This window comes from Dama dama, chromosome 17 (genome assembly GCF_033118175.1).
Source record: "Dama dama isolate Ldn47 chromosome 17, ASM3311817v1, whole genome shotgun sequence".
NCBI lineage: Eukaryota > Metazoa > Chordata > Mammalia > Artiodactyla > Cervidae > Dama > Dama dama.
Window position 1 is genome coordinate 36,430,465 of NC_083697.1, and position 26,664 is coordinate 36,457,128.

The following is a 26,664-nucleotide window of genomic DNA, read 5'->3' on the forward strand; positions in this document are numbered from 1 at the left end:
GTTAGTGCTTTTCTGGATATGAGGAAATAAAAAGAATCTATCTGAAGACCTGTTCTGCCAGTATTCCTAGAGAAGAAAGTGCCTCATTTCTGCTCTCCAGCTTGAGTTCCTTTCAGGCGAGAGTTGAAAATCACCTGCAGCAGCAGCACATGACTTAATCCCTGTAGCTGTAGATGGCAATTGCCAATTTGTACTTGCCATAGGGAAGTCTTTCCCTCCAGTTTTACTTTAAACAAAATGACCCTGAAACCAAGCAAAGGGCTCATGTACACACAGCATGGAAAGCCAAACTCTGACAGTGGAAGTTTGCAGCAAAGGAAGGCTTTATTGCAGGACATCAAGCTTGGTCTTTCGTCAGGCTTTTATTTTTTAAGGGAAAGAACCAAAAGGCTGGGATTAATTATTGGTTTGTAACACTTCTGTGACGTTTCTTAATTGTAGTTTTGGAAGTTACAGGATGTCTCTGGCCAGGTGGTCCATGCTTGGGGGTCTGTTAGCTCACCTTGCCCTTGAGAAACAACCTGGATTTGTGGATTAATTATGATAACTTATTTCACTTATATTCAGAGTAAATCATGAGAAATGCTGGGCTGGAAGAAGCACAAGCTGGAATCAAGATTGCTGGGAGAAATATCAATAACCTCAGATATGCAGAATGACACCACACTTACGGCAGAAAGGGAAGAAGAACTAACGAGTCTCTTGATGAAAGTGAAAAAGGAGAGTGAAAAAGTTGGCTTAAAATCCAACATTCAGAAAACTAAAATCATGGCATCCGGTCCTATCACTTCATGGCAAATAGATGGGGAAACAGTGGAAACACGTGACAGACTTTACTTTTGGGGGCTCCAAAATTGCTGCAGATGGTGACTGCAGCCATGAAATTAAAAGATGTTTGCTCCTTGGAAGAAAAGTTATGACCAACCTAGACAGCATATTAAAAAGCAGGGACATTACTTTGCCAACAAATTTTCGTTTAGTCAAAGCTATTGTTTTTCTAGTAGTCATGTATGGATGTGAGAGTTGGACTATAAAGAAAGTTGAGTGCCAAAGAATTGATGCTTTTGACCTATGGTGTGGAGAAGACTCTTGAGAGTCCCTTGGACAGCAAGGAGATCCAACAAATCCATCCTAATATTCAGGAAATCAGTCCTGGATATTCATTGGAAGGACTGATGCTGAAGCTGAAACTCCAATACTCTGGCCGCCTGATGCAAAGAACTGACTCATTTGAAAAGACCCTGATGCTGAGAAAGATTGAAGGCAGGAGAAGAGGATGACAGAGGATGAGATGGTTGGATGGCATCACCAAATCAGTGGACATGAGTTTGAGTATGCTCTGGGAGTTGGTGATGGACAGGGAAGCCTGGCATGCTGCAGTCCATGGGGATGCAAAGAGTCAGACACGACTGAGCGACTGAACTGAACTGAACTATGATAGTGATAATAGCCATCTTGGTATACTAAAACTATTATCAACAACAACAATCTTAGTCATCTGACTCTGGTTGGTGAGTGTTCTGTTAGGACAATATTGAGGTCAGAGGGGACAAGAAGGGGAATTCAGTTTTAAACCAAGAGATTAATTACAAACTCAGTCAAGGACCTTGGTTAGGGGGATTTAGTTTCAGCCCTTGTAACAGTGCAAGTGAAATATACTACCAGCAATGAGAATTTAGAGCACCTCTTTAAAAAAATGACTTGTGGGGAAATATACACTGGGACATTCATCCATCAAATATCCATCAGTGCTTATGATGTGCACTCCTGTTGATACTGAGGACACCACAGTAAACTAAAACAATGATATGTTGTTTATGGAGCTCACATACCCCTGGGGGAGGATGAATACAAACAGATTAAATACATTGTGTTGTCAGACACTGTGATGAATAAACATAGAGCAGGTAAAGGATGAGATTGTTTGAGGAGGGTTCTGGGGAGGAGGTGGTCCACCAAGGACTAGCCAAGGACTCACCAAGGAGAGCTAGTGAGGTAAGGAGCAAGTTGTGTATATATCTGTAAAGAGGGTTTACTCACTCTCAAATTTTATTTTTCTCTTGGGACCTACGGTTCTCTTTTCTTTTCTTTTTTTTTTAAAAGGCTTTAAAGATAAATGAACATGTACCAATAGACACCTATAACTTTGACTTTACTAACTGTATGCAAATAACTCAGGTTATTTATACAAGAGATCCTATAAATTGCCAAGAATAACTGGAAGTCTTTATACTTTTAGGCGGGCACATTTCAACTAAGAAATGAAGGAAGAGACTTAGACGGAAGTAAGTCACTTCTCTCATTGGCTTGTGATCTTACTCATCATATAAACCCAAATGCAATCATATACACGAGCATAGAAGATACTAGAAACTCCACAGAGACACAGCCCAGGTAAGTAATATGACTGAACTGTACAGAGATTAGAGATGATATACTCTTCACTCTTCATTTCAGGTTTATTTTTATTACTGTCATATTCTGTACGTGTCTGTCTTATGCCCTGTTTTTAGATTGAACTGTAAAATTGTTAATTCTTTATTTGGAAGCTTCTATCCATCAAAATTACTCCCCAAATTCTATCCCATTTTCAAATAATACGTTTAAATCTTTAAAGTGCTTAACAAAGTATTTGAATCTTAGCCTCCTTTGCCAGAGAGTTGAATTTGGATATTGTCATTTTTCTAGCAGAGACATTAGAATTTCTGAGACTGTTTTACTGGGTTCTTACAGCAGTATACAGATTAGAATAAAGACTTAGTTAAAATTAAATGGATTTATAAAGATAGTTTGTATTTTCAATGACTGCATGAAAATTGCTTCTGGGATTAAACATTTCTGTATTTTGTTGTTAATCGTCTGAAATGTACCAGTGTTACATAAAGTAAAAAACAGCTACAAAACTAGGAGAAAGAAAGGAAATACCCAGTGTAGAATTTTGAAAAAGCACTACTATTTTCTAAGTAAAGTATTTCATTTCTAAACAAGTTTAGCAAATATCAAAAGCTGTATTTTCTTTTGCACTTAATGGCTACATTCATATGAGTTTTTATGTGGGTAACTAATACCTACCCAGGGTATTATTTAGTCATCCACCCCTATGTTTTTTAAGAATCTTTATATCTTATTTTTCAAAAAGAAACTGAAGTAAGCTTTTTGTTTACCTGCCGAATCAGGAACTTCCCATGACTTGGTGTGGAGCGCGAGAAAAGTAGCAGTTAGTTTCTAGGTGAACAGGAGAATCTTAGGCATGATCAAACTTCTTCCTTCTTGTTTCTAAACCATTTCAGGAAATAAATGCAGCTTCCCCTAACACAGAGTGACTAAGACAGGGCTCGGAGATGAAGCTAGCAGGAAATAAGTGACCAGCATGACACTGGAATTTGCACAGGCCCATTAGATAATATTCAAATCTATAATACACCTGGGTGTTACTTCTATGTATCATGAGAAGTCAGGGTCTAATTATGAGTATCTTTCCTCTTTTGTCTCCCAAACATTTTAGCCTACTCCTGTTATGAAGCCCACTGTAATATCTTGTGTCATATATCTGAGGTTCTGTCTCCAGACTCTATATGCATCTCCCTATATCTAGTCCTGAACAAACATCACATTACTGTAATTACATGGCTTTTTATATTCTCTCCTCTATTCTTTTAAGTTTTAGGGGACTATTTTAGTCCTTTGCATTTCCATTTGAAGTTTAGGATCAGGTTTACCTTTAGAGTTTCTTGGATTTTGAATATGGGCAATCATTTGATTGCAAAGAAGGACAATTTTGTCTCTTCCTTTCCACTCCTTATGTATGTTTCAAGCAGGTTCCTCCAACCTCCCATCCTGTGTAGAGGATTTATTCCCTTTTATCCTGAAAAATATTCTGGGGGCTTTCCTGGTGGCTCAAATGGTAAAGAATCTGCCTGCAATGCAGGAGACCTGGGTTTGATCCCTTGTGGGTAAGATCCCCTAGAGGAGGGCATGGCAACCCACTCCAGTATTCTTGCCTGGAGAATTCCATGGACAGAGGAGTCTGGCTGGCTACAGTCTATGGGGTCGCAAAGAGTTGGACATGACTGAGTGACTAAGCATTCACTTTTTCATTCTGAAAAAAGCTAAGGTCTAGGCTGCCTAATGCCACTAGCAGAATTCCAGATCCTGTTCACTGCGTTTCATTTCTGTTCATTTGGTCCAGGCAAAGTTTCTCTCACTCTTGATTCTAACTTTGTATCTTCTTTTTATGTAACTTTCACTTTTTATGTCCCTGTAGCAGAATAGGTTTTACCAAAGAACACGATCTGGAGGATTTGAGTCCAATTGAATCACACAAAGCTGGACTCTTCCCCTCTGCTAGGGGGAACCATCCCTCTCTCTCTTACCCCTTCTCACCCTCCTCCTTTCTCTTTTCTTTTTCAATAAATACTATGTACTGAGCACTGTATTAGTACTTTTGTTGTTCAGTAACCAAGTTGTGTCCAACTCTTTGCAACCCCATGGACTACAGCACACCTGGCTTCCCTGTCCCTCACCATCTCCCAGAGTTTGCCCAAGTTCATGTCCATGGAATTGGTGATGCCATCCAACCATCTCATTCTCTGTCATCCCCTTCTTCTCCTGCCCTCAATCTTTCCTAGCATCAGGGTCTTTCCCAATAAGTCAGCTGTTCACATCAGGTGGTCAAAGTATTGGAGTTCAGCTTCAGCATCAGTAATTCCAATGAGTATTCAGTGGTGATTTAAGATTAACTTGTTTGATCTTGGTACTTTACACACAATATTTTCATCACCACCTTACAGGTTAGGAATGTAAAGCCAGGAACACTGACTTGCCCAAGGCCATTCAGATAGTAAGTGGTTGGGTCACTCCAGAACCACTCACTCCCTTCCATCACCTCCTCTACCCTGAACTTGATCCTCACTGCATCCCGTGGTGGGGATGGGAGGGATGTGTTTTAATTTCATCCTTCTAGTTCATTATCCTTATGAAATAAGGGCTTTAGCAAAGGGAGATTATTGTTACAGATATACTGCTAAATGCTATCAGGGAAAAAATATGTTTTTCTACTTTAGATTTTATTGTAAATTTCCTTATGTTTTCATTGGCCATGAAAACATTTACTTGGAATTCCTCCTGTTAGCATTTATGCAAAAGCTTATAAGATATAGAAAGGATTTTTAGAGTCAATATATGCTTCCAACAGTTTTTATCTTTAGTACTTATTGGTTTTGTGTTATAAAACGTGCACATATATCTTAAAAAATAAAAGTCTTCAAGTTTGGAGTTTTATAACTGTAAAAATTAAGAAACCAGACTTTTGCTTGGTAGAAAATATAACTATGCAAGTAACTACAGAAATGTGATGTTCAAGTAAAGCTTCATTAATGAGTTATGACTGTTGAAAGGATGTTCTTGAAAGCAAGATAAGCATTTGTCAGATGTTCATGGGCCTGTGCCAAGTTTTAGATTTAAAGATATATTTGCAGAGAAATATAGACAGCTACCAATTCATGCTAGGAATTTTTAAATGTCTTCTTTACTTGAATTAAATACAAAATAGTTTGACTTTGCAGAATTAACAACAACCCCCTCATTTTCATGCAGAATTATGTGATATTTGACCAAATGAGAGAAGATTATATTTAATTTAAAATGTTGATCCTATGGATAAATATGAATCTATATACACATATAATGTTTATAAGAAATTCATAATTTCCTCAGGAGCATTGACCAATAGCATAAAAATCAATTAAAATAGCATGAAATTGTCAGGGAATGTTTAACAGTAGGATTTCTGTGTGCTGTTTCCTATCTCTCTTGAGCCCTCTGTTCCTTATTAGTCCCTGTCAGGAGCAAGAGGAGTGGCAAGCCACTCCCTGGACTGAGATCATAGAGATGGGCTGCTTGCATAGGATTTCCTTTATTACCCTTTCCATGTGGTGAAAGGGATTACCTATGACCCCCTTTTGATATGGATTGCCTTTTGGCCTTATGGCCTCTATTGCTTCTTGTTCCCTTGGTAACTTTAAAGCCTGGTCTTTTGATCTTTATCTGAAGAAGCTACCTTGTAATACGGTACATATACTCACACAGAATTCAATAAAGCACCCTTGTTCCACCAGAGACTTGGGTCCCTGTGTCCTTCTCTTTCTCTCTCTTTCCCTCTCTATTTCTGGCTGATTCCCTGGAGTGCGGAAGCCGACTGCATAACCCAGGGAATATTAGCCTCTTTCCTTCTTTCACTTTCTTATCATCAACTCCAGACCACCAGGTTCTGGTCCATTAAAGGACCTCCAACAAGGGGCGCCGGAGCAGGGGCCTGGTATACGCGGCACTTCAGATGGAGTGACTCAGGGACTATTGAAGCTGGTAAGTACAAGGACATGGGTCAAACGGCTGGAAAGCCCCCTCACTTTTCTACTTTACTTCATCATTTATTTAAAGTCCAGGGACTGTTGGTTTCGTACCAATGAGTAGAGGCTTGCCTTCGAACAATAGTTGAACATAATCCCTGGTTCCCTGGTGAAGGCAGTTTTGATTTAGAAATTTGGCACCGGGTCAAAGAGAAGGTTGAATGAACCGTCAGACAGGGAAAAAATATTCCAATTGATTTCTGGCCCCTGTGGGTTCTCATTAAAGCTGTAATTCTGCCATTTCAAGGCAATTCTAGCCCTCCTGATATTTGACAACAGACAGAATGCTTATTACATGAATATGAATTAGATGATGAAACTTTACAAAAGGCTCAATTAGAACAACATAAAATATTTCAGAATTTTCCTACAAGCCCTGCCCTGGCTGCTCCAAATGCTCCTCCTCTGTCAACAGGCGTGAATCCAAAAATCTCTCTTTTTCTTGAACCCAATGATTCTGACGACTCTCCTGAGACACTTTGTGACACCAAAACTGGCAATACTTTTCTAGATAATAATGATAAGTCCTTAGCACAAACTCATATTTGCAAAAAACTGCTACCTACTCACTCTCCTTCGTGACAGAGGCTCTTTGAATTGCTGGCTTTGCAGTCACAAGTCTCTGAAGCCAGTGGTTTGTCCACCTTCCTAGTTTTAAGAAATGCTAATGCTCACGGGCAAATAATACCTTAATATGATGGTGTTAGCCTTTTTCACATGCAACAAATGAAAAAGGCTGTAACTATGTATGGTCCACATTCGTCTTTTACTAGAGAAATTCTAAACGCTATGGTGTCTTCTATTGGAACCTTTATTCTCTCTGATTGGTGAACTTTAATAAAAGCTCTCCTTAAACCAGGAGAATATCTTCAATGGACAATGTGGTTTCAAGATATAGCCAGAGATCATGCTGACAAAAACGCAAGAGTTGGTGCTCCCCAAAACCAAATTACTTTTGAAATGTTAACTGGCACCGGACAATTTGACGCTATAGAAGCTCAAATACAATGCCCTCCTTTGTTGCATGAACAATTAAAAACAGTGGCCCTTGAAGCTTGGGATAGAATTACTCCTCAAGGGGAACCTACAGGTAGCTACGCTAAAATATTGCAAGGACCTAATGAAACTTATGCTGGATTAGAAACTAGATTTTTTTTTTTTAGCTAGATTAGAAACTATTATTTCCTGTACTGTAGTCGGAGGAGAAGCTAAAAGGCAACTAGAGAAATTACTTGCTTATGAAAATGCAAATCAGAAATGTCAAAAGGCTACAGCTCCAATTGGTGAGACAGGGACTATTATTGATTATTTGAAGGCTTGTTGCAATCTAGGATCAGAAACTCAAAAAATGCAAATGCTAGCTGAAACAATGGCTGCTTGCTTTAAAAAGGGAAATGAGGGATGTTTTATATGTGGGGATAAGAACCATTTAAAAAAGGGCTTGCCCTAAGAAAGCTAATAAAAAACCTCCAAAAGTCTGCCCCCACTGCCACAGGGGAATGCATTGGGCCAAAGAGTGTAAATCTAAATTTGATATTGAAGGAAAAATTGACTCTTGGACTAACTCCTACTTCCAAAGGTCCCTACACTGGACTGGTCTATAAAGAGGACTGGCTGACCTCAAACTCACCTTAAAACGATGCTCAAACAGAGGACTCAAGAGAGATAGGAAACAGCACACGGGAATCCTACTGTTGAACATTCCCTGACAAGCATCCCCCACAGCATCGGGTCTGGAACTGTAACTCTGGTGATTGTCTTGGCAATTTTATTTGTTGTTTACCGTTGCCTTTCTGCAAAAATTGTTAAAACTAAACAAACTCAAATGGTCAGGACCTTTTTTACAAATTGTCAGGGAATGCTTTAACAGCAGGATTCCTGTGTGCTGTTTCTCTCTCTCTTGAGCCCTCTGTTCCTTATTAGTCCCTGTCAGGAGCAAGAGGAGTGGCAAGCCACTCCCAGGACTGAGATCGTAGAGATGGGATGCTTGCATAGGATTTCCTTCATTACCCTTTCCATATAGTGAAAGGGATTACCTATGACCCTCTCTTGATGTGGATTGCCTTTTGGCCTTATGGCCTCTATTGCTCCTTGTTCCCTTGGTAACTTTAAAGCCTGGTCTTTTGATCTTTATCCTTAGAAGCTACCTTGTAATATGGTATATATACCAACACAGAATTCAATAAAGCACCCGTGTTCCACCAGACTTGGGTCCCCGGGTCCTTCTCTCTCTCTCTATTTCTGACTGATTCCCTGGAGCGTGGAAGCCGGCTGCATAACCCAGGGAACATTAGCCTCTTTTCTTCTTTCACTTTCTTATCGTCAACTCTGGACCATTAAAGGACCCCAACATGAAATGCTTTTCAAATAAAAACTCCAATTAAGAACAACAATTCCACTCTGAAAGCTATTTTTGTTCTTTTGAGATTTGAAACAAATAGACCAAGGAATCCTAACAATTACATTTTGTATCCTGCATAAAAGTGGACCCTTTGATTATGTAAAATGTTTTTTCAGAAGGAAATGTATTACTTTACATTTTTATCCACTATTTTTTTTGTTCTCATATCGTTTCCACTATTGCTAAGCTCAATATTTCCAAGAAACTTGGAAAACAACCTCATTGTTCTGATGGGCACTTCATTTAGTGCCCCAAATGTGGATTTCCTATATGCATATTTCATCCCAAAGGAATCTGGGGCTGTAAACCTTGGAATTTTCATTAGTTGACTCTAGTGAATTCTTTAGGGAACATTCCCGCATACTGATGTGTGGTATGTCCCACATTTCACCTGGGTGGGGACTAGGCTAGCTAATGGACGTGGACAGGACACAGACTGTTATGACTCTGTCTCTTATAAGGAGTGCCACCTCTACAGCATCTAGGTATGAAAAAACCTGGGCCTAGAGAAATAGATTCGCTAGGAATTGCCATCACTGTTTCCTGGATCTGGAGGGGGTCTAGATAAACAATCAGTTATTCCCCATCAGCATCCCCACAGAGAGACACTTGAGATCACATGTACTCGGGATGTGAGCTAGGCAATCTAGATTTTTATGATCTGTGTTTTATCTTTTATGTGAAGTGATTTCAGATGGAACTTTGCATTCCAAATTCAGCCAACTTTTTATCTAATATTCCATTAATATCTCTGAAAGACTTCCTTAGTAGAGAATAAACTATTTAAGCTTGGCACTTTAAATAAATAAATGCTATTTATTATTTTTATTTAATTAAATTTTTGTGTGTTGTAATCATGGTGTTTATTCTTGAGTAGAATGAATTCAAAGTTACTAACAGCTAAAAATTCAGTGTCCAGCTTTGTGCTAAACGCTTTACATGTGTTACCTCATTAAATCTCCAAATCCATATTAGTATCTCTATTTATAAAAAGTGGACTTTGAAATTTGAAGATACTACTATGTTGACTCACCCAAACGCACACAGAAACTATGCGGAAGAATGGAACTTCAAATGAAAATGTGTTTCAGTTGCCTAATCATTATAAGATTGCAATACATTCTACTACTAGTGCTTAAAATTACTAAATGTTTACAGACAATAGAAATGAAATTGTACAAATCACAAAAAACGCACAAAATTATGATGACCTCCATCTAACCAATATAGCCTATTTGAGCAAACTTCCTGAAATGTAAGAAACATTTGTGTCTTTCTTAGCTCCTCTGCAGAGGGAATAAAGACATATGCTCACCATCATCCCATCCCAACAGAGGTCCCCAGTATGGGGTCTGTTTGTATGTGGAAGCAACACAATAGAACTCAGCAGCATGGATGCAGTAAGAGAAGAGAGCAGTATTTCCCCTAGTCTTCCCTTCCTTCAGGAAAAAGCAACGGGGGAGGGAAGAAAGGGGATGACAAATTGACATGCTGGTTTACATGCCTCTTGCGTGTACCCTGCCCTTGCAATCCTTGCCCAGCTGTCCCCACAAACTCAGCTGTGTCACCAAAGCAAACAACAAAGCAGATGTCAAACACCATTCATTACAAGTGTCTAAAGGGAGAAGGAAAAAAAAATCCTAAAATGCAAAGTTTTTGACTCCATTCTCCAAAGTTTACTCTCTGATATCTTTTTATAAATAAAACCTGGATTTGGTTATTTCACCGAAATGTTCCAGCTAGTTCTTAAAGAGAGGATCTTATTTCTATTAAATCTTCCCCATATGTTATTAAGATAATGATTTATAATTCTGGTTTTGAAATATCCTCTAATGTCTCTGGTTATCTCAGACGATGCCATAAATTTTTCAAAAAGTCCTTCAAGAAAAATGTTGAAACATCTCTAAAGAGCTGTTAAAATAATTCCTCTATTTCACTCTTTCCAGAATCACACCATGCCAAACTACAAACTCATTTATTTTAATATGAGGGGGAGAGCAGAAATTATTCGTTACATATTTGCATATTTGGACATAAAATATGAAGACCACAGAATAGAACAAGCTGATTGGCCTGAAATCAAGTCAAGTAAGTAGCATAAATGTTGTTAATGGAAATGTACGAAGAGGAAATGTTTCTAGAACCTTTTGTTTCTCCTTGGGGAAAAGAAAAATATCAAGGTTTTTAGATCTTATGTAGCTTTACATTAAGAAACAGCAGTTCAGGCAAGTTAAATAAATGCTATGTGACCCAGAAAATTTCCTATTTGCGGTGAAATCACACACTTGACAGAGGGAGCAGATCAAAATAACTGAGCATAAAGCTCTATCAGAAGAGCTGAAATGGAGGAATAGAGAAGTTAAACTTTTGACCATTGGAATTGACTGGGTTTGCTCAGCTATCAATAGCATTTGGACAATGGATCAGATAAGCTGCTTTAACAGAAAACCAAATGGCTTAAAAAACAAGGACATAAATTGTATCACATAACTGAAAATCCAGAAGGCCAGGTTTCCAAGGATGGCTTTATTCAGTTTTCCCTCTCAGTGCGTTGGCTGAGTCATGCAGCTGGTAGCAATATGTTTGCTGCAAGTCCAGCCTGGCAGTGTTGAGCAGCAATCTTGAGAGGTTATAGGAGAAAGCTTAACATTGCTCCCTTAAGTGTTCCCAGGAGAAGGAAGAAAAACTTTCCCAGGGGACCTCAGCAAACCTCTCATGTCTCACTGGCTCAAGCTGGCCCATGTGTCCATCTCTGAACCAGCCACTGGCAAAGGGGGTAGGAAGAACCTTAGAACTATTGATCCATCTCTGAAGTAGGGGATGGAAACTGTTTTCATCTCTGAAGATGCCAAGATAGTGTAGAAAGAAAACAACTTAAAAAAATGTACCATCAGGATGGGGAATACATGTAAATCCATGGCTGATTCATGTCAATGTATGACAAAAACCACTATAATATTGTAAAGTAATTAGCCTCCAACTAATAAAAAATAAATGGAAAAAAAAATGTACCATCCTCAGAGAAAAGAGAAGATACTCTATACAATCTAAAAGGAATGTTCAGAGACAAAATTTTCTTCAGTTAATGTCTGATACAAACAGACAAATAAAATGATGAAAAATAAGTAAATCTTCCAGAAAACACAATAGGGAAAAAATGAAAAATAAGAGGAAAAAGATAAGGACAATTGAGAATCAGTCAGTTTAGGAGGTGCAACATTTCCATGAAATCCTGGGAAGGGAGAACAGAAAGTAGAGGGGAGGAAAACTTTTAAAAGAAACTTCCTTATACAAAACTGAAATGATCTCCATATGGCTTTCACATATTGGTCTTGGAATTACCATTTTAATCAGGGAGGACAATTTTTTTTTTTCTCTCACATTTGATTATTTGAAGAAATTTAGAATCTTTAAAATATCATAGAGAAAAAGCCATTGCTGTGTAGTCAGTTCAATGAAAATGCTCCGAAGATAAAGACTGTCTTTGGCTGAATCTGAACTGAGTCCCTAGGTAACTCATGCGCATGTATCTCTGTTTAGATATCAACTTTTAGAACTTCCTTGATTGTTTCTCTGATCATTGTGAAATTAAGTCCAACCTTCCCTGACTTTACTTCTTTATTTAGACACTGATTCCTATAGACTATCTGAGACATGCAATCACATATAGGTTCAAGGGACAACTGTCTCCTCTTCCTGAAGAGGAGATTTATTTATTTACTTCCGCTGGTTTGGGTCTCCTCACCACCCAAGTAGAACAAGCCCCTGCTAGACTCTATTTTACGTGCGGCACCTATGGGGAAACACAATGTTCCAGGCATAAGACCAGCACACAGTAGACTGGGACCATCACTCCTGGCACAAGTTGAGACATTTTTCTAAGACATTTTACCAAGATCACAGTAGCTATTTTGGCAGCTATAGCACACTGAGGCTTTATGATCAGCATCACTAAATCTCTTAAAGCTTTTTGACAGGTGTTCCTGTTAAGTTACAACTCCACCACCCTGAAATTATTTTTTTTCTGGAACCAAATAAAGGACTTCGTATTTGTCTTCTTAAATTTCTTCTTGTTAGATGCAGCCCTGTATTCCAACTGTTGGCAATCATCCCAAGCTTGGCTCAAAGGCTTCCAGTAGCTGAATGCTTACCATCTCATAAGAAAACACATTCCACTGTTAACAGTTCCAACAGGAAAATAATTATTCTTGATCTTGAGTTAAAATCTGCCCTTTAAAAATTTCTTTTTGGAAACAGAATTCTTTTGGGTTCTGGTTCTGCATTTTAGAGATAGTTAGAATAAGTAGCATTTTTCTTTCCACTTGATAGTTGTGCCATATTGGAGACAGCGTTTATGTTCCACTGTTTGTTCTCTCCTTCAAGTGAACAGTGTGAAGTTCTTCAGCCAATCTTCATATAATGTGATTCTCAGACCCCTTTCTAACTTGGATACTATCCTCTGGGTTTGCTCTGATTTTTAATATCTTTCTCAAAACATGGCTCTTAGAACCAAAAACAGCTGAGCAAGAGTTCCAACTGATCTCAGTTTGGATCTCACCTTTAGCAGGTGTGTGATCTGGGCTTTTTATATAACTTTTCCTCATTTGTAAAATGAGTTGGTAGTTAATACCTACTTCACAGAGCTCTTGTAAGTACCTGAAGACCTAATGGGCATGTTCAGTATTTAGTGCAATGACTAGCACAAGGGAAGCAACCCCCAAAATGGTAGGCATGTTATTTACTCTTCATCACATAGTATGCTTCAGATAAGGCATCAAAATTTGTGTCAGCTTTATTTGGGACTTTGTTTTGCTCACCGAGTCTCTCAAACACCTAAAACAGTAGGAGTCATGCTTAATTAGGTAAGTATTCAAAAAGGTTTTTATTCTCGGTGTGAACTGTAGTTCATCTTTCACTATTTAGTGCATATGAAAGACACTCAAAGGCTGATGCTAGCAGTCGAGTTAGGGTTGTGGGATTGTAAGAGGCACTTTATTCTTTTCCCTCACTCCAAAATAATTTTATGTCCAAACCTAAGGTGGCTCAGTGGTAAACAATCCAGCTGCAATACAGGAGATGATGGTTCAGTCCTGGGGTCGAGAACATCCCCTGCTGGAGGAAATGGCATCCCACTGCCAGTATACTTGCCATGGACAGAGGACCCTGGCAGGCTAGTCCTTAGGGCTGTAGAATCAGACAGGACTGAAGCAACTGAGCAAGCAAGGCGCAGGTTGGGAAAACTGTGATTAATTCATATGGCAAAGTGCATGCTGTTCAAAAGATGGTGCTTTATTGATTTAGAAAGATTTAAAATTCCCCCAGGCTGCACGGTGCAGACAAGCACGGAAAACAGGAAGTAAAAAAAAAGAAAAAAGGAAAGGTATCATCAAATAAAAAAAAAAAAGTGGTTTACAAGCATTATATACATTATGATTCTATATTTAAATGTATGCATGTGTGTTTAGTTGCTCAGTCGTTTCCAACTCTGCAACCCCACTAACTGTAGCCTCCTAGTCTCCTCTGTCCATGGAATTTTCCAGGCAAGAATACTGGAGTGGGTTGCCATTTCCTACTCCAATTTATATGTATATGGGAAAGCAATTAAAATATTAAAATGGTTATAATTATATGATAGAATTTTTATCTTCAACTTAGGATATTTCTATAATAAAGAATAACAAATTACTTTCTGAAAAGATATAAGTTCGGATAAGAAAACAAAGTAGGATTTACAGAGAAATATTAATACGCCTTTTCTGAGCCTGTTCTATATTTGTACAAATATGCTTGTTGCCTTACTATATACTTCAAAGTCCCTCATCAGAATCAGAGTTTGGCTAAATTCCTTACCATAACACAATTATCAAACACTCCATATTCCTCAGACTATGGTTTTAAAGAATAATTAATATAATCTCAGAGGACTGAAAAATTAATGAGACTTTAAAAGAGAAGTTTTTTTTAAAAAGTTACATAGTAAGTATGTGAGGTAATATATATAAGCATTGATGTAAACCTGGATTTTAGACCCAGTTCTGTCAGTAACTCTATAGCAGTTCTTCTAACAACTCATTTTTCCCTCTTTTAAAAAAAATTTGAAGTATAGTTGCCATACAATAGAAGTTTCAGATGTACAATATAGTGATCCACAATTTTTAAATGTTATAGTCCATTTATGGTTATTATAAAATATTGGTTATATTCCCCATGTTGTACAATAGATCCTTGTAGCTCATCTTATACATAATACTTTGTCCCTCTTACTTCTCCACTCCTATATTGCCTGTCCCCTCTTTCCTCTCTCCACTGGTAACCACTTGTTTGTCCTCTGTATCTGTGAGCCAGCTTCTTTTTCTAACAAGTTTTTTGGGTTTTCTTTTTTGTTTTTTCCCAATTATTTTTATTAGTTAGAGGCTAATTACTTTACAATATTGTAGTGGTTTTTGCCATACATTGACATGACTCAGCCATAGATTTACATGTGTTCCCCATCCTGAACTCCCCTCCCACCTCCCTCACCATCCCATCCCTCTGGGTCATCCCAGTGCACCAGCCCCGAGCACTTGTCTCATGCATCCAACCTGGACTGGTGATCTGTTTCACAATTGATAGTATACATGTTTCGATGCTGTTCTCTCAGATCATCCCACCCTCGCCTTCTTCCATAGAGTCCTGCTGGGAGCCGCCGGGATGCACCCAGTCCATGACAAGGTCATGGGACGAGAGAGGAACCTGCAAGGCAGCTCTTCCTCACATGGGGCTGCCCCGGGGGCCCAATATGTCCCCTCCGGAGCTGCCGGGATGAGAAAGGAACCTGCAAGGCAGCTCTTCCCCTCGAGGTTGTCCCGGGGACAAGGTCATGGGACGAGAAAGGAATCTGCAAGGCAGCTCTTCCTCTCGAGGTTGTCCCAGGGGCCCGGTATGCCCCTTTCTTCCTTCTGTCTTACTGTTGTTGGGCTTTCTATTAATTTTTGGAAATGATAATATATAGTAATAAGGCCTTGCTGGAAAAGTCCAAGCCTTTTTGGAAATGCTCAAGATTGCTCTGGCTCAGGACACGACCATAAACATTAAGTTATAAAAGAAAAGGCCACAGGTATAGTTTGGCTGCTTGCTTAAAAGATTATAATGTTCTAGAATAGAAAAGAGTAGAGGTATTTAGATTTAGAAGTAGATATACTGCTTTGGTTTACTTGCTCCTTGGTTGAAAGGGTTTTCACTATTGCTATTTCCTTGCTGCTATTTGTTCATTGTTTCCCTTTCTTTAAACAACATGGGATATTATGGGCATTTTTGTAAAATTAGAAAATGGGGTATATAGGATTTTAATAGAAGATTTATATTAACCAGTTTTACTGCCATTATCTTACTATTAATAGAGGTGTTTTTGCTGTTTAATAGTTAATCATTGTAAATTGAGATTTTGTGGTTTCAGGTAAAGAAAAATATCAGGTTTTTCTCATGGTACTATTTTCAGAAATGTCAAACATGTTACTGTGACCCTTCCCATGTATTGTTTTATTGTCCAAAGAATTTACACTATACCTGAGATTTGTGGAACATTGTTTTTGTTAGAGTGAGAATGTTAGGCCATTGAGGCAAGAAGAATACGTATGGGACATTTAAGTATAAACCCTGTAATCGGAAACGTTCTAGATGAATGCTTAGGGGAAAAACATGGAGAAAAAAATATTGATGGAAGCACAAACCAATATCTGATGTAATATGTGGTGACTTAAGGGGGAGGTAACATTCATCCTATAAAAACTGAGCTATCCTAAAAATAAAAAAAAGTTACCTCTTCTACGCAACCTTCTGTGTCTGTCTGTCTGTCTTCTTCCTCGCCGACGCCACTCATCCCTTGGGTATTCCTGGTCCTGCCAGGGCTGGACCTTGGCAGAGTCCAAAAGTCTGTTCTATACATCTGTGTCCCTTTTTCTGTCTTGCATATAGGGTTATCGTTACCATCTTTCTAAATTCCATATATATGCATTAGTATACTGTATTGGTCTTTATCTTTCTGGCTTACTTCACTCTGTATAATGTTTCATCCACCTCATTAGAACTGGTTCAAATGAATTTTTTTTTTCATGGCTGAGTAAATATCCCCTTGTGTATATGTACCACAGCTTCCTTATCCATTCATCTGCTGATGGGCATCTAGGTTGCTTCCATGTCCTGGCTATTATAAACAGTGCTGCGATGAACATTGGGGTGCGTGTGTCTCTTTCAGATCTGGTTTCCTCGGTGTGTATACCCAGGAGTGGGATTGCTGGGTCATATGGCAGTTCTATTTCCAGTTTTTTAAGGAATCTCCACACTGTTCTCCATAGCGGCTGTACTAGTTTGCATTCCCACCAACAGTGTAAGAGGGTTCCCTTTTCTCCACACCCTCTCCAGCATTTATTGCTTGTAGACTTTTGGATAGCAGCCATTCTGACTGGCGTATAATGGTACCTCATTGAGGTTTTGATTTGCATTTCTCTGAGAATGAGTGATGTTGAGCATCTTTTCATGTGTTTGTTAGCCATCTGTTTGTCTTCTTTGGAGAAATGTCTGTTTAGGACTTTGGCCCATTTTTTGATTGGGTCATTTATTTTTCTGGAATTGAGCTTCAGGAGTTGCTTGTATATTTTTGAGATTAATCCTTTGTCTGTTTCTTCATTTGCTATTATTTTCTCCCATTCTGAAGGCTGTCTTTTGTTTGTTTGTTTGTTTTAACTTGCGAAATGTAGAGATTCCACTAGAGCAGCAGCCCCCAACCAGGGACTAGATTCAGGAAGACAATTTTTCTATAGACCAGGGTGGGGGTGGTGATGGATTTGGGGTGCTTTGAGTACATTTATTGTGCACTTTATTTCTATTATCATTACATCAACTCTGGTCACCAGGATTAGAGGTTGGCGACCCTGCCCTAGACAGGCTCCCTGGTAGCTCAGAGGGTAAAGAACTTGCCTGCAATGTAAGAGACCTGGGTTTGATCCCTGGGTTGGTATGATCCCGTGGAGAAGGAAATGCAATCCACTCTAGTATTCTTACCTAGAGAATTCCATGGACAGAGGAGCCTGGCCCCAGGCTCAGTCCATGGGGTCATAAAGAGTCGGCCAGGACTGAGTAACTGACAATGTCCCTTACAGAATAAATATTCAAGAATTCTGCAATGTTACTGTCATGCTTTGTTTCCACAATTATCAGTAAAACAAAAGTATTATGACTTGATTTTGTTCTGGAAGTTGATTATTTGCTTATTTTATTTTAAGCTCTTCCATTTGGCAAAATCCCCATTTTGGAAGTTGATGGACTTAAACTTCACCAGAGTCTAGCAATAGCAAGATACTTGACCAGGAACACAGGTAATATATTCTTTATGTTTAAGGTTCTTGATAGCTGAAAAAATGCGTGGCATATATTTACTATTCATTAAGCAGCTCTATTAGTGAATGAGATTAAACTATACAGTGCAAGAGATAACGGGGTTAAATGCTGAGTTAGTATACATATACCATCTCTATCAGTTTAAATTTCCCCGAGTTCCCTAGACAATTAATTTTATCTTATATTGCCCAGTCTCTCCTGCCCCACAGCTCCTTGTTCTCAATCCCTTCTTGGAATATAGCTGAAAAATTAGACAGACATATATGAACCCAAACTTTTGCTAGAGTGCCTATCATAAGTTATCAGAAATTAACAGGAAATACATGAGGCATCAGTTCAGTTCTGTTCAGTCGCTCAGTTGTGTCTGACTGTGAGCCCACGGGACTGTAGCATGCCAGACTTCCCTGTCCATCACCAACTTGGAGCTTACTCAGACTTACCCATCAAGTCAGTGATGCCATCCAACCATATCATCCCCTTCTCCTCCCACCTTTAATCTTTCCCAGCATAGGGTCTTTTCCAATGAGTCAGTTCTTCGAATCAGGTGGTCAAAGTATTGGAGCTTCAGCATCAGTCCTTCCAATTAATATTCAGGACTCATTTCCTTTACGATTGACTGGTTTGATCTCCTTGCAGTCCAAGGGACTCTCAACAGTCTTCTCCAACATCACAGTTTAAAAGCATCAATTCTTCAGCACTCAGCTTTCTTTATGGTCCAACTCTCACATTCGTACATGACTACTGGAAAAACCACAAATTTGACTAGATGGACCTTTTTGGCAAAGTAATGTCTCTGCTTTTTAATATGCTGTCTAGGTCATAGCTTTTCTTCCAAGGAGCAAGCGTCTTTTAATTTCATATAATATACCATGTCATTAACATACAAACTCAGGTTGTTTCTCAAGGGCACGGTGAGTTAACAGACCCCTGAGCATGCACCACCTGGCCAGAGACATCCTGATTCTCAAAACCACCACACCTTCATTATTCATTTATCTCTTGATGGACTCTTAGGTTGCTTCCTTATCTTGGCAATTGTAAATGACGCCGCTATGAACACTGGGGTGTATGTATCTTTGCAAATTACAGTTTTTATCTTTTCCAGATATACGTCCAGGATTGGAACTGCTGAATCATATGGTAGTTCTATTTTTAGTTTTTTAAGAAACCTCCCTGCTGCTCTCCACAGTGACCACACCAATTTCCACCAACAGTGTAGGAGGGTTCTCTTTTCTCCATATCCTTGCCAACATTTGTTATTTATGTTCTTTTTGATGACAGCCATCCTGACTGGAGTGATGTGACACCTCATCATGGTTTTGCTTTGCATTTCCCTGATGTTTAGTGATGCTGTACATCTTCTCATGTGCCTATTGGTCATCTGCATTTCGTCTCTAGAAAAATGTCTGTTTGGTTCTTCTGCCCATTCTTTAATTGCATTGTCTTTTTGATGTTGAATTGTATGAACCGTTTATATATGTTGAGTATTAATCCCTTATAGATCATATCATTTGAAAATATTTTCTCCCATTCAGTGGGTTCTTTTCATTTTGTTAATGTTTCCTTTGCTGAAATGCAACCAATTCAGCATGCTTCTACACAGAAGCATTTTAAATTGACACCAATGAGAATATATTTAGGAAGACCAATGATTCCTTAGCAAAATGTTGATCAAATGGCAGGAAAAAAAAAAACAAACTATCTCTATTATTTTAAACTTACAGTTTCTAGAAAACAAACACATGCTCTTGACAAAAAACTATCTGCACAAGTAGGAGTAATTCTTTCTATAAGATAAATGATAATATATGTGTAGGTTGTTTATTGTAGTATTGCTTGTCCTAGCAAAAGACTGGAAACAAGCCTAATCAGTTGAGGCTAGTTAAGTAAACTGTGGCACTTCCACTTAAAGGAATCCTATGTGCCTGAAAAAAGGGCAAGGATGCCCTTAAAGAACTTGTAGGAAAAACTAGGATATATGGGGAGAGGTGCATGTTGAGTGGGATATGTATTCTTATTTTCATTAAGAAACAATGGAATAATATAAGATAAATGAATGAAAATGGTAACCAATATGATAGGTAGGTAAGGAGCAAAATGAAGTGAATGGGACCAGAGATGGAAGTTACTTTTCACTGGATACTGTTTTACTGTACACTGTTCAGAATTTTTGAACCATATGAATATGCTGCCTTTTACAAAAAAGCTTTACAATGGTAAATTAAATTGAGTATCTTCTTGGGCATAAAATGTCCTCTCTCTATTCCATAGATTTGGCTGGAAAAACAGAACTTGAACAATGTCAAGTGGATGCAATTGTGGACACACTGGATGATTTCATGTCTCGTTTTCCTTGGGCAGAGAAAAGACAAGATATAAAAGTAATGTGATCAGTTTGCTATTAATCATATCTGTTTGCCAAGTGTTATGTTAGGTGCTTTTAAAAGTTCCTTTTTATCACAGTAAAACATACCTCTAGTTTTAAAATATCACGTTATCGTAAAAAGTTTAAAACAAAGTACTAGAGTGATTCCCACCCTACCTCTTTGTATTAACCCTTCCTCAGGTGCAGCCCTCATTTTAACACTTTTAGCTGTTTCTTTAGGATTTAGACATCTCCATATAGGATATGTAAATATGGCTTTCTCTGATTCACAAATTTTAGATAGTTTTGATAGACTTAGAAGACTAATGAGAATCTATCTCCTATGCAGTCATTCTGATTCCCTTCTCCCAAACTCCTAATATTAAAATTTTGTGGTGAAGTCGATAGTCATTACATTAGAATGTCTATGAAAAGACTGTGCAGAACTGTGCATTGTGGGTATACTTTGATTATATTTCCTTTCTCACTTTCCTCCTCAAAGTAGTAATTACCTTTTTTCATTTGCTTCTTTTTCACTTTTATTGCTGAACCTTCCCATACTACCCAATGGCCTGCCAATATTGTATTCCACAGAGTCAATGATATCAGATAATCTGTTGTTTCCATTATTTCCTTGGAGATTTCCAGCCAGAGATTGCCATTCTCCTTTGTAGAGCTGTCTAGGTTTTTGCACAGCTTTCATCATTGGACTTCCCTTCACTGCCATCCCAGCAATATCTTTTTCTTGAGCTGGAGTCCTGTTTCCTGGATGCTTTCTTCTGTTTTTATTTACTCCTTTGTTTACTTGAGGCACATCCCCAGTATTCATATCTTTTACCATCAAGGCTTCTTCATTTTAAATATTGGAAACTGTTATCCTCATTTTCCAGATGAAGAAATGGAGGTTCAAGTAGAAGTGTAAGTAACTTGCCTAAGGTTACTTAGCTGGTAAGTGGTACATGAAGAATTCAAATCCCAGACACTGTGGCTCAGACGCCACGTTCTGAGCCACTGAGTGTAATGTCACAGGGCCAGCAGCTACTCAAAACAGCTGTGCAGGAGTATTTGTTACGTACGTGTTATAGCTTAAGTGAAGTGAAAGGGTTAGTCGCTCAGCTGTGACCGACTATTTGTGACCCCACGGACTGTAGCCTGCCAGTCTCCTTTGTCCATGGAATTCTCCAGGCAAGGATACTGGAGTGGACAGTCATTCCCCTCTCCAGGGGATCCTCCCCACCCAGGGATAAAACCCGTGTCTCCTGCATTGCAGGCAGATTCTTTACCATCTGAGCCACAAAAGAAAAGCTACAGCACAGAACAAATGGCAGTTTTATCAGTTTACTTAAGCATATTTACTTGGAGAAGGAAATGGCAACCCACTCCAGTATTCTTGCCTGGACAATCCCATGGACAAAGGAGCCTGGTGGGCTACAATCCATGGGGTCACAAGAGTCGGACACGACTTGGCGACTAAACCACCACCATCACCATTTATTCTAAATACCATTTGTTTGATTAGGACCCTTTGATTTAAACAGAGATATTTGGGACATAAAAGTATTCACATTTACTGATTCCTTGATATAAATGTAAGGTGTGTGGGGAGACACCCACACATGCATATATATATACACACATACTTGACTAACCAGAGCAAAGTCTTAAATAAAGGCTCAGCTTTATGACAGAAACACATTTGGGCTCTGGAGTCAGACTGCCAGGCTTGAACCCTGATTCTCTTTTCACCAGTTGTCACTTAACTCTCTACCAAATTTTCATATTCAATGTCTGCAAAGTAGGGATAGCATACAACCTACTTCGAAGTATTAGTCGCTCAGTCATGTCCGACTCTTTGCAAACCTGTGATCTGTAGCCTACCAGAGAATCCCTACCATGGGATTCTCCAGGCAAGAATACTGGAGTGAGCTGCCACTTCCTTCTCCAGGGGATCTTCCAAACCCAGAGATCGAACCCGGGTCTCTTGCATTGCAGGCAGACGCTTTACCCTCTGAGACACCAGGGAAGCCCACTTGAAGTATGTTGCGGGGATTAAATAGTAGAATAAGTATCCATGGCTAGGTGGAAAGTGTTTACTAAATATTAGTTATTAATAGTTATTAATAGTATTATTATACACTTCAGTGCTCATCATTTTTCCTTTTATTTGTCAGACATGACACCTACATTTCACATATCCTTATAAATGTAGAAACAAGCAGATATATAATCCTCAACTTGGAAAAAAAAATTATCTAAAGGTTTTTGTCCCATGTTGGCTTGCCTTTCTCTATTTCTCTACTTTGTACCTTTCTGTGATTGAGGCTCCATAACAGAAGCAATCTACCAAAGTAACACGTCTTTGAACATTTATGATGAGAGTAACTTTACCTTTGTGTTAGAATAAGAATGCTTTTACATACTACCTACCACAAAACAAAACAAAACAAAACCCAACATTCACAGGACATAATACAAGTTTGTGAATAAATCATATGAAGGGACAATGTGTTGCAGAATTATTGCAAATAGCCAGACTATCGGATTATCTGATTAGTAAAGTAGGACCTGACCAGAACACAGTGAAAAATAACACAGTTCTTTTGTATCTTGTCACTTAGTCTCTGTAGTGGTTGCATTGCTGCCACCTTGTGGTCAGGTAAAATTTTCAAAAGCAGACTCCTGAAAACAGTCAAGATTAAAAACAGTCAAAATGGTCCTCTTTATTATATGTGCTTCAAACAAAACCTATCACATTTATTTAATTATAAATGTATCGGTGATAAAAATTCCATTTCTAATTTAAAATTTAAGAAAGTTAAACTTACAGGCAAAATTTGTCTCTGAGTATTGGTCACACTGAAAATCCTTGAATTTATCACTAGAATTTCTGTGTTTATACAATGCATTTGTTTCAGTTTTCTCATCTGAAGAACAAGGCAGGGGTTTGTGGGTGGGGGATGAAGGGTAAGCAGGACTGAAGGAACATCAGTGGCCCATTTCCAAAACTAAATGATTTTGATAAGTGTGGATTTTAAAATGGTACTTTGGAGAAATACACAAACCTCCCTAAATCCTGTAAAGGTTGTTTGTGTACACAAATCTACATAATAACTCTAGAGAAGGAGGTAGGAAATTTCTGAGTCCATCAAGTATCAGAATGGCTATTGAGGGTTTATCAGAAAATATACTTTAAAAAGGATGTATAACAACATTTTTGGGCTTCCCTGGTGGCTCAGATGGTAAAGAAGCTGCCTGCAATGCGGGAGACCTGGGTTTGATCCCTGGGTGGTGAAGGAGGGCATGGCAACCCACTCCAGGTATTCTTGCCTGGAGGATCCCCATGGACAGAGGTGCCTGGTGGGCTACAGTCCATGGGTCACAAAGAGTTGGATATGACTGAGTGACTAAGCACAGCACATAAAAACATTTTATCTTCTTCAGGTTATTCTGGTGAATATTCTTTAAAATGACTCAAAACACAAATGGCTATGCTGTTGAGCAATCTATATTCCATTAGACTGAGATGATTCTCACCACAGACAATAAGAGAACCGAGGCGAAAGGAGAAGTCAAGAGTGCAGAGATAAGATTTTCATCCAGCATTGCATATGCCAAGCACAGGTGCCTCTTACACTGTGGAAATGCACAGAAGGAAAAGCAGCAGAATTACCCAAGTGAGCACACAGGCGTTTGTGGAAAGTTGTACGGCATCTACATCCTGTTCTCACTGAACTCCCTCCTCTCTCCAGCTATTCTAGGACAGCCAAGCTGGCTATTGCCTCCCCGACTGATGCTGAGCTAAGCTAAGTTGTGGGAAATGGCACGTTTCTGGGTCTGGTGCCTCTCAGCTCACAAATTTTGTATAAGGGGCTAAAGGACTCCCATTATTTTTAGAACCATGAATACATTTACCATAGAGAGAGAACCATATGTATAAACGTGGTACAGAGCTGGGGAAAGCATATAAAATCAAAATAATGACAAGCTTCCCAACCTTCAGTTTGTGATATGTGACAAACATATGTAAAGGGCTAATGAAGCTTTTATAAACTGTACTCCTCAATATGAGGCATTATATTATAATAATCTGTACTACCTAGCTAAGTCACAATAGTAACTCAAGTGAATTGATGAAGGAGTTATCCACTATTTTGCATTAATAAAGGCTGAATTTTATTATGGGTCATTTATGAATATTGATGATATATGCATATTTTATAGTATTTTTGAGTTTAGTTTACATTTCATATCCACAATACAAACCAGCCCAATTTTCATATATAAACAAATAAACAATTCTTACCAAGAAAGACGCCATGAATAAATTATTCGTTCTTCAGAGATTTAAGTAAAAACAAAGATAATTATTTAAGTGGGTATATTTGTTCATTTTTTCCCCAAGGATATTATTTGCTTTGTAATAATATCTTACATATTATATCAAAAGGGGACACTTCGATGATGGATTTTATAGATGATATTCAAGGCAGAGAATCTCACTCTAAGGTACAATGTTAAGTCAAAGAGAGGAAATTCATAAAGGCCCAAAAGCACAATACTTCTGTTAAGTGTAAGACTGCCAAACTGGAGGAATCTAGCCCAAGAAAATACAGTTAATTTCTTTACCTTTACTTACACTATTTAACTTTAAAGGGAGTGAGCCCAAAAAGGTGGGAGGATTTTAGAAATGTAAAAACATAATAGAATAATTTTCACTAACAAAAATCAGGATTAAAAACTATGAAAAGATTTTACTGATGAATGATTTAGTCATGATAAGTGAAAAAAACCATAAGAACTGATGACAAAAATGTAATCGATTTCCTCTTCAACTCTTTTTCTTCCTATTATCTTTAGAGTGATCTTTCCTCTCTCCCCTAGAATCAGATATTTAAGGAGCTACTTACATGTGATGCACCTCCTCTTCTGCAAAATTTGGACACATACTTAGGGGAAAACAAGTGGTTTATTGGTGACTCTGTGAGTATGTTTTACATCTTAAAAAATGCATGTACATATATATGGATAAATAAAAAACTATAAAAATGTATTGAAAAAAGTGTTACCCATAGGGAAGAAGTAGGTTAGAGAAGTAGGAAGTAGGTTAGAGAAGTAGGTTAGAAGGACAAAAGCTAAACTTCTTTGAATAAACCTTTCTTGGTGATGTTAACTTTGGAAAAACGTACTAAAGTATATGTTATATAACACTAACAAAAATTTAAAAAGCTATCACTGACAAACCACAGCAAAGTGAAACAAATGAACTTGTGTCAAACTGGTGAATACAGTACGTGGAGAAATACCTCTGTACTCTATTAGTAAAAAACTAAGAAACATTATCATTGGTAAAACACAGTGATGTGACTATATACATCTCATTATAAATATTTTCTCAGGGCAAACAATATTAATCATATACCAGTTTCAGTTCACAATGTACTTTATTTTAGGGTAAAGAGAAAAAGCATTCTGTGTCTTTTTCTTGAAAAAATGACTGACTTACTTGTCCTGGGCAACCCTAGGACCCAAATCCTTGTCTCCAAATTCTAAAAGTAACTAGTTTCTTGGAGAAACAGCTCATTCTCAGTTTGGGACAGGAAATGTAAAACATGAGCTGGGAATACTTTGTTATACCAGAACCAAACTAATTATTAAAAAAAAAAAACAACCCAAAATTGGGAGTTGTGTCAACAGGACCCAGCAGGCAACTTGTAGACACTCTCACTGGCCAAAGATGAGCAAAACTGTCTAACACAAAACCTTTATAATTAAGTGCTGAATGTCTCATGTAAGTATTGAACACTGTAGTAAAAGTGAAAAACAGGAAGGTTGTATGGGTAGAGAATGGTTGTTAAGTATATCAGCTGTTTACCCTCCTGACACATGGTTCACTGCCACGGCCCAGCATCACAGCAGAGTTCTATACGGCATATCACCAGCCTGGGAAAAGGTCAAAATTCAAAGTGTGGTTTCTAAAGAATATGTATCATTTTTGCACCACGATATAGTCAAAATTGTAAAGCTGAACCACTGTAAGCCAGAGACAGACTGTCTATATTCAGAAAACTGAAAAACACAAAGTGTGTGTATATGTGTGTTGCAGGGGTGGGGGGGTG

General features: G+C 38.3%; 1 protein-coding gene across 4 annotated transcripts in view; it reads left to right on the plus strand.

Moving 5' to 3' along the window:
• The first annotated feature begins 2,361 nt into the window (after positions 1-2,361).
• HPGDS (hematopoietic prostaglandin D synthase) overlaps positions 2,362-26,664 on the plus strand; it is a 29,705-nt gene continuing 5,402 nt past the window's right edge. The window contains exons 1-7 of one of the 4 annotated variants that reach the window (XM_061164744.1): positions 2,362-2,394; positions 6,258-6,363; positions 7,987-8,157; positions 10,755-10,896; positions 18,069-18,161; positions 20,455-20,564; positions 25,430-25,528. In XM_061164744.1, coding sequence (XP_061020727.1) covers positions 10,764-10,896; positions 18,069-18,161; positions 20,455-20,564; positions 25,430-25,528 — 435 coding nt within the window. In that variant the 5' untranslated portion in view covers positions 2,362-2,394; positions 6,258-6,363; positions 7,987-8,157; positions 10,755-10,763. Of the gene's footprint in view, positions 2,395-6,108; positions 6,364-7,986; positions 8,158-10,754; positions 10,897-18,068; positions 18,162-20,454; positions 20,565-25,429; positions 25,529-26,664 lie in introns of those variants that run through there. The other 3 variants (XM_061164747.1, XM_061164745.1, XM_061164746.1) reach the window with 3 other exon arrangements.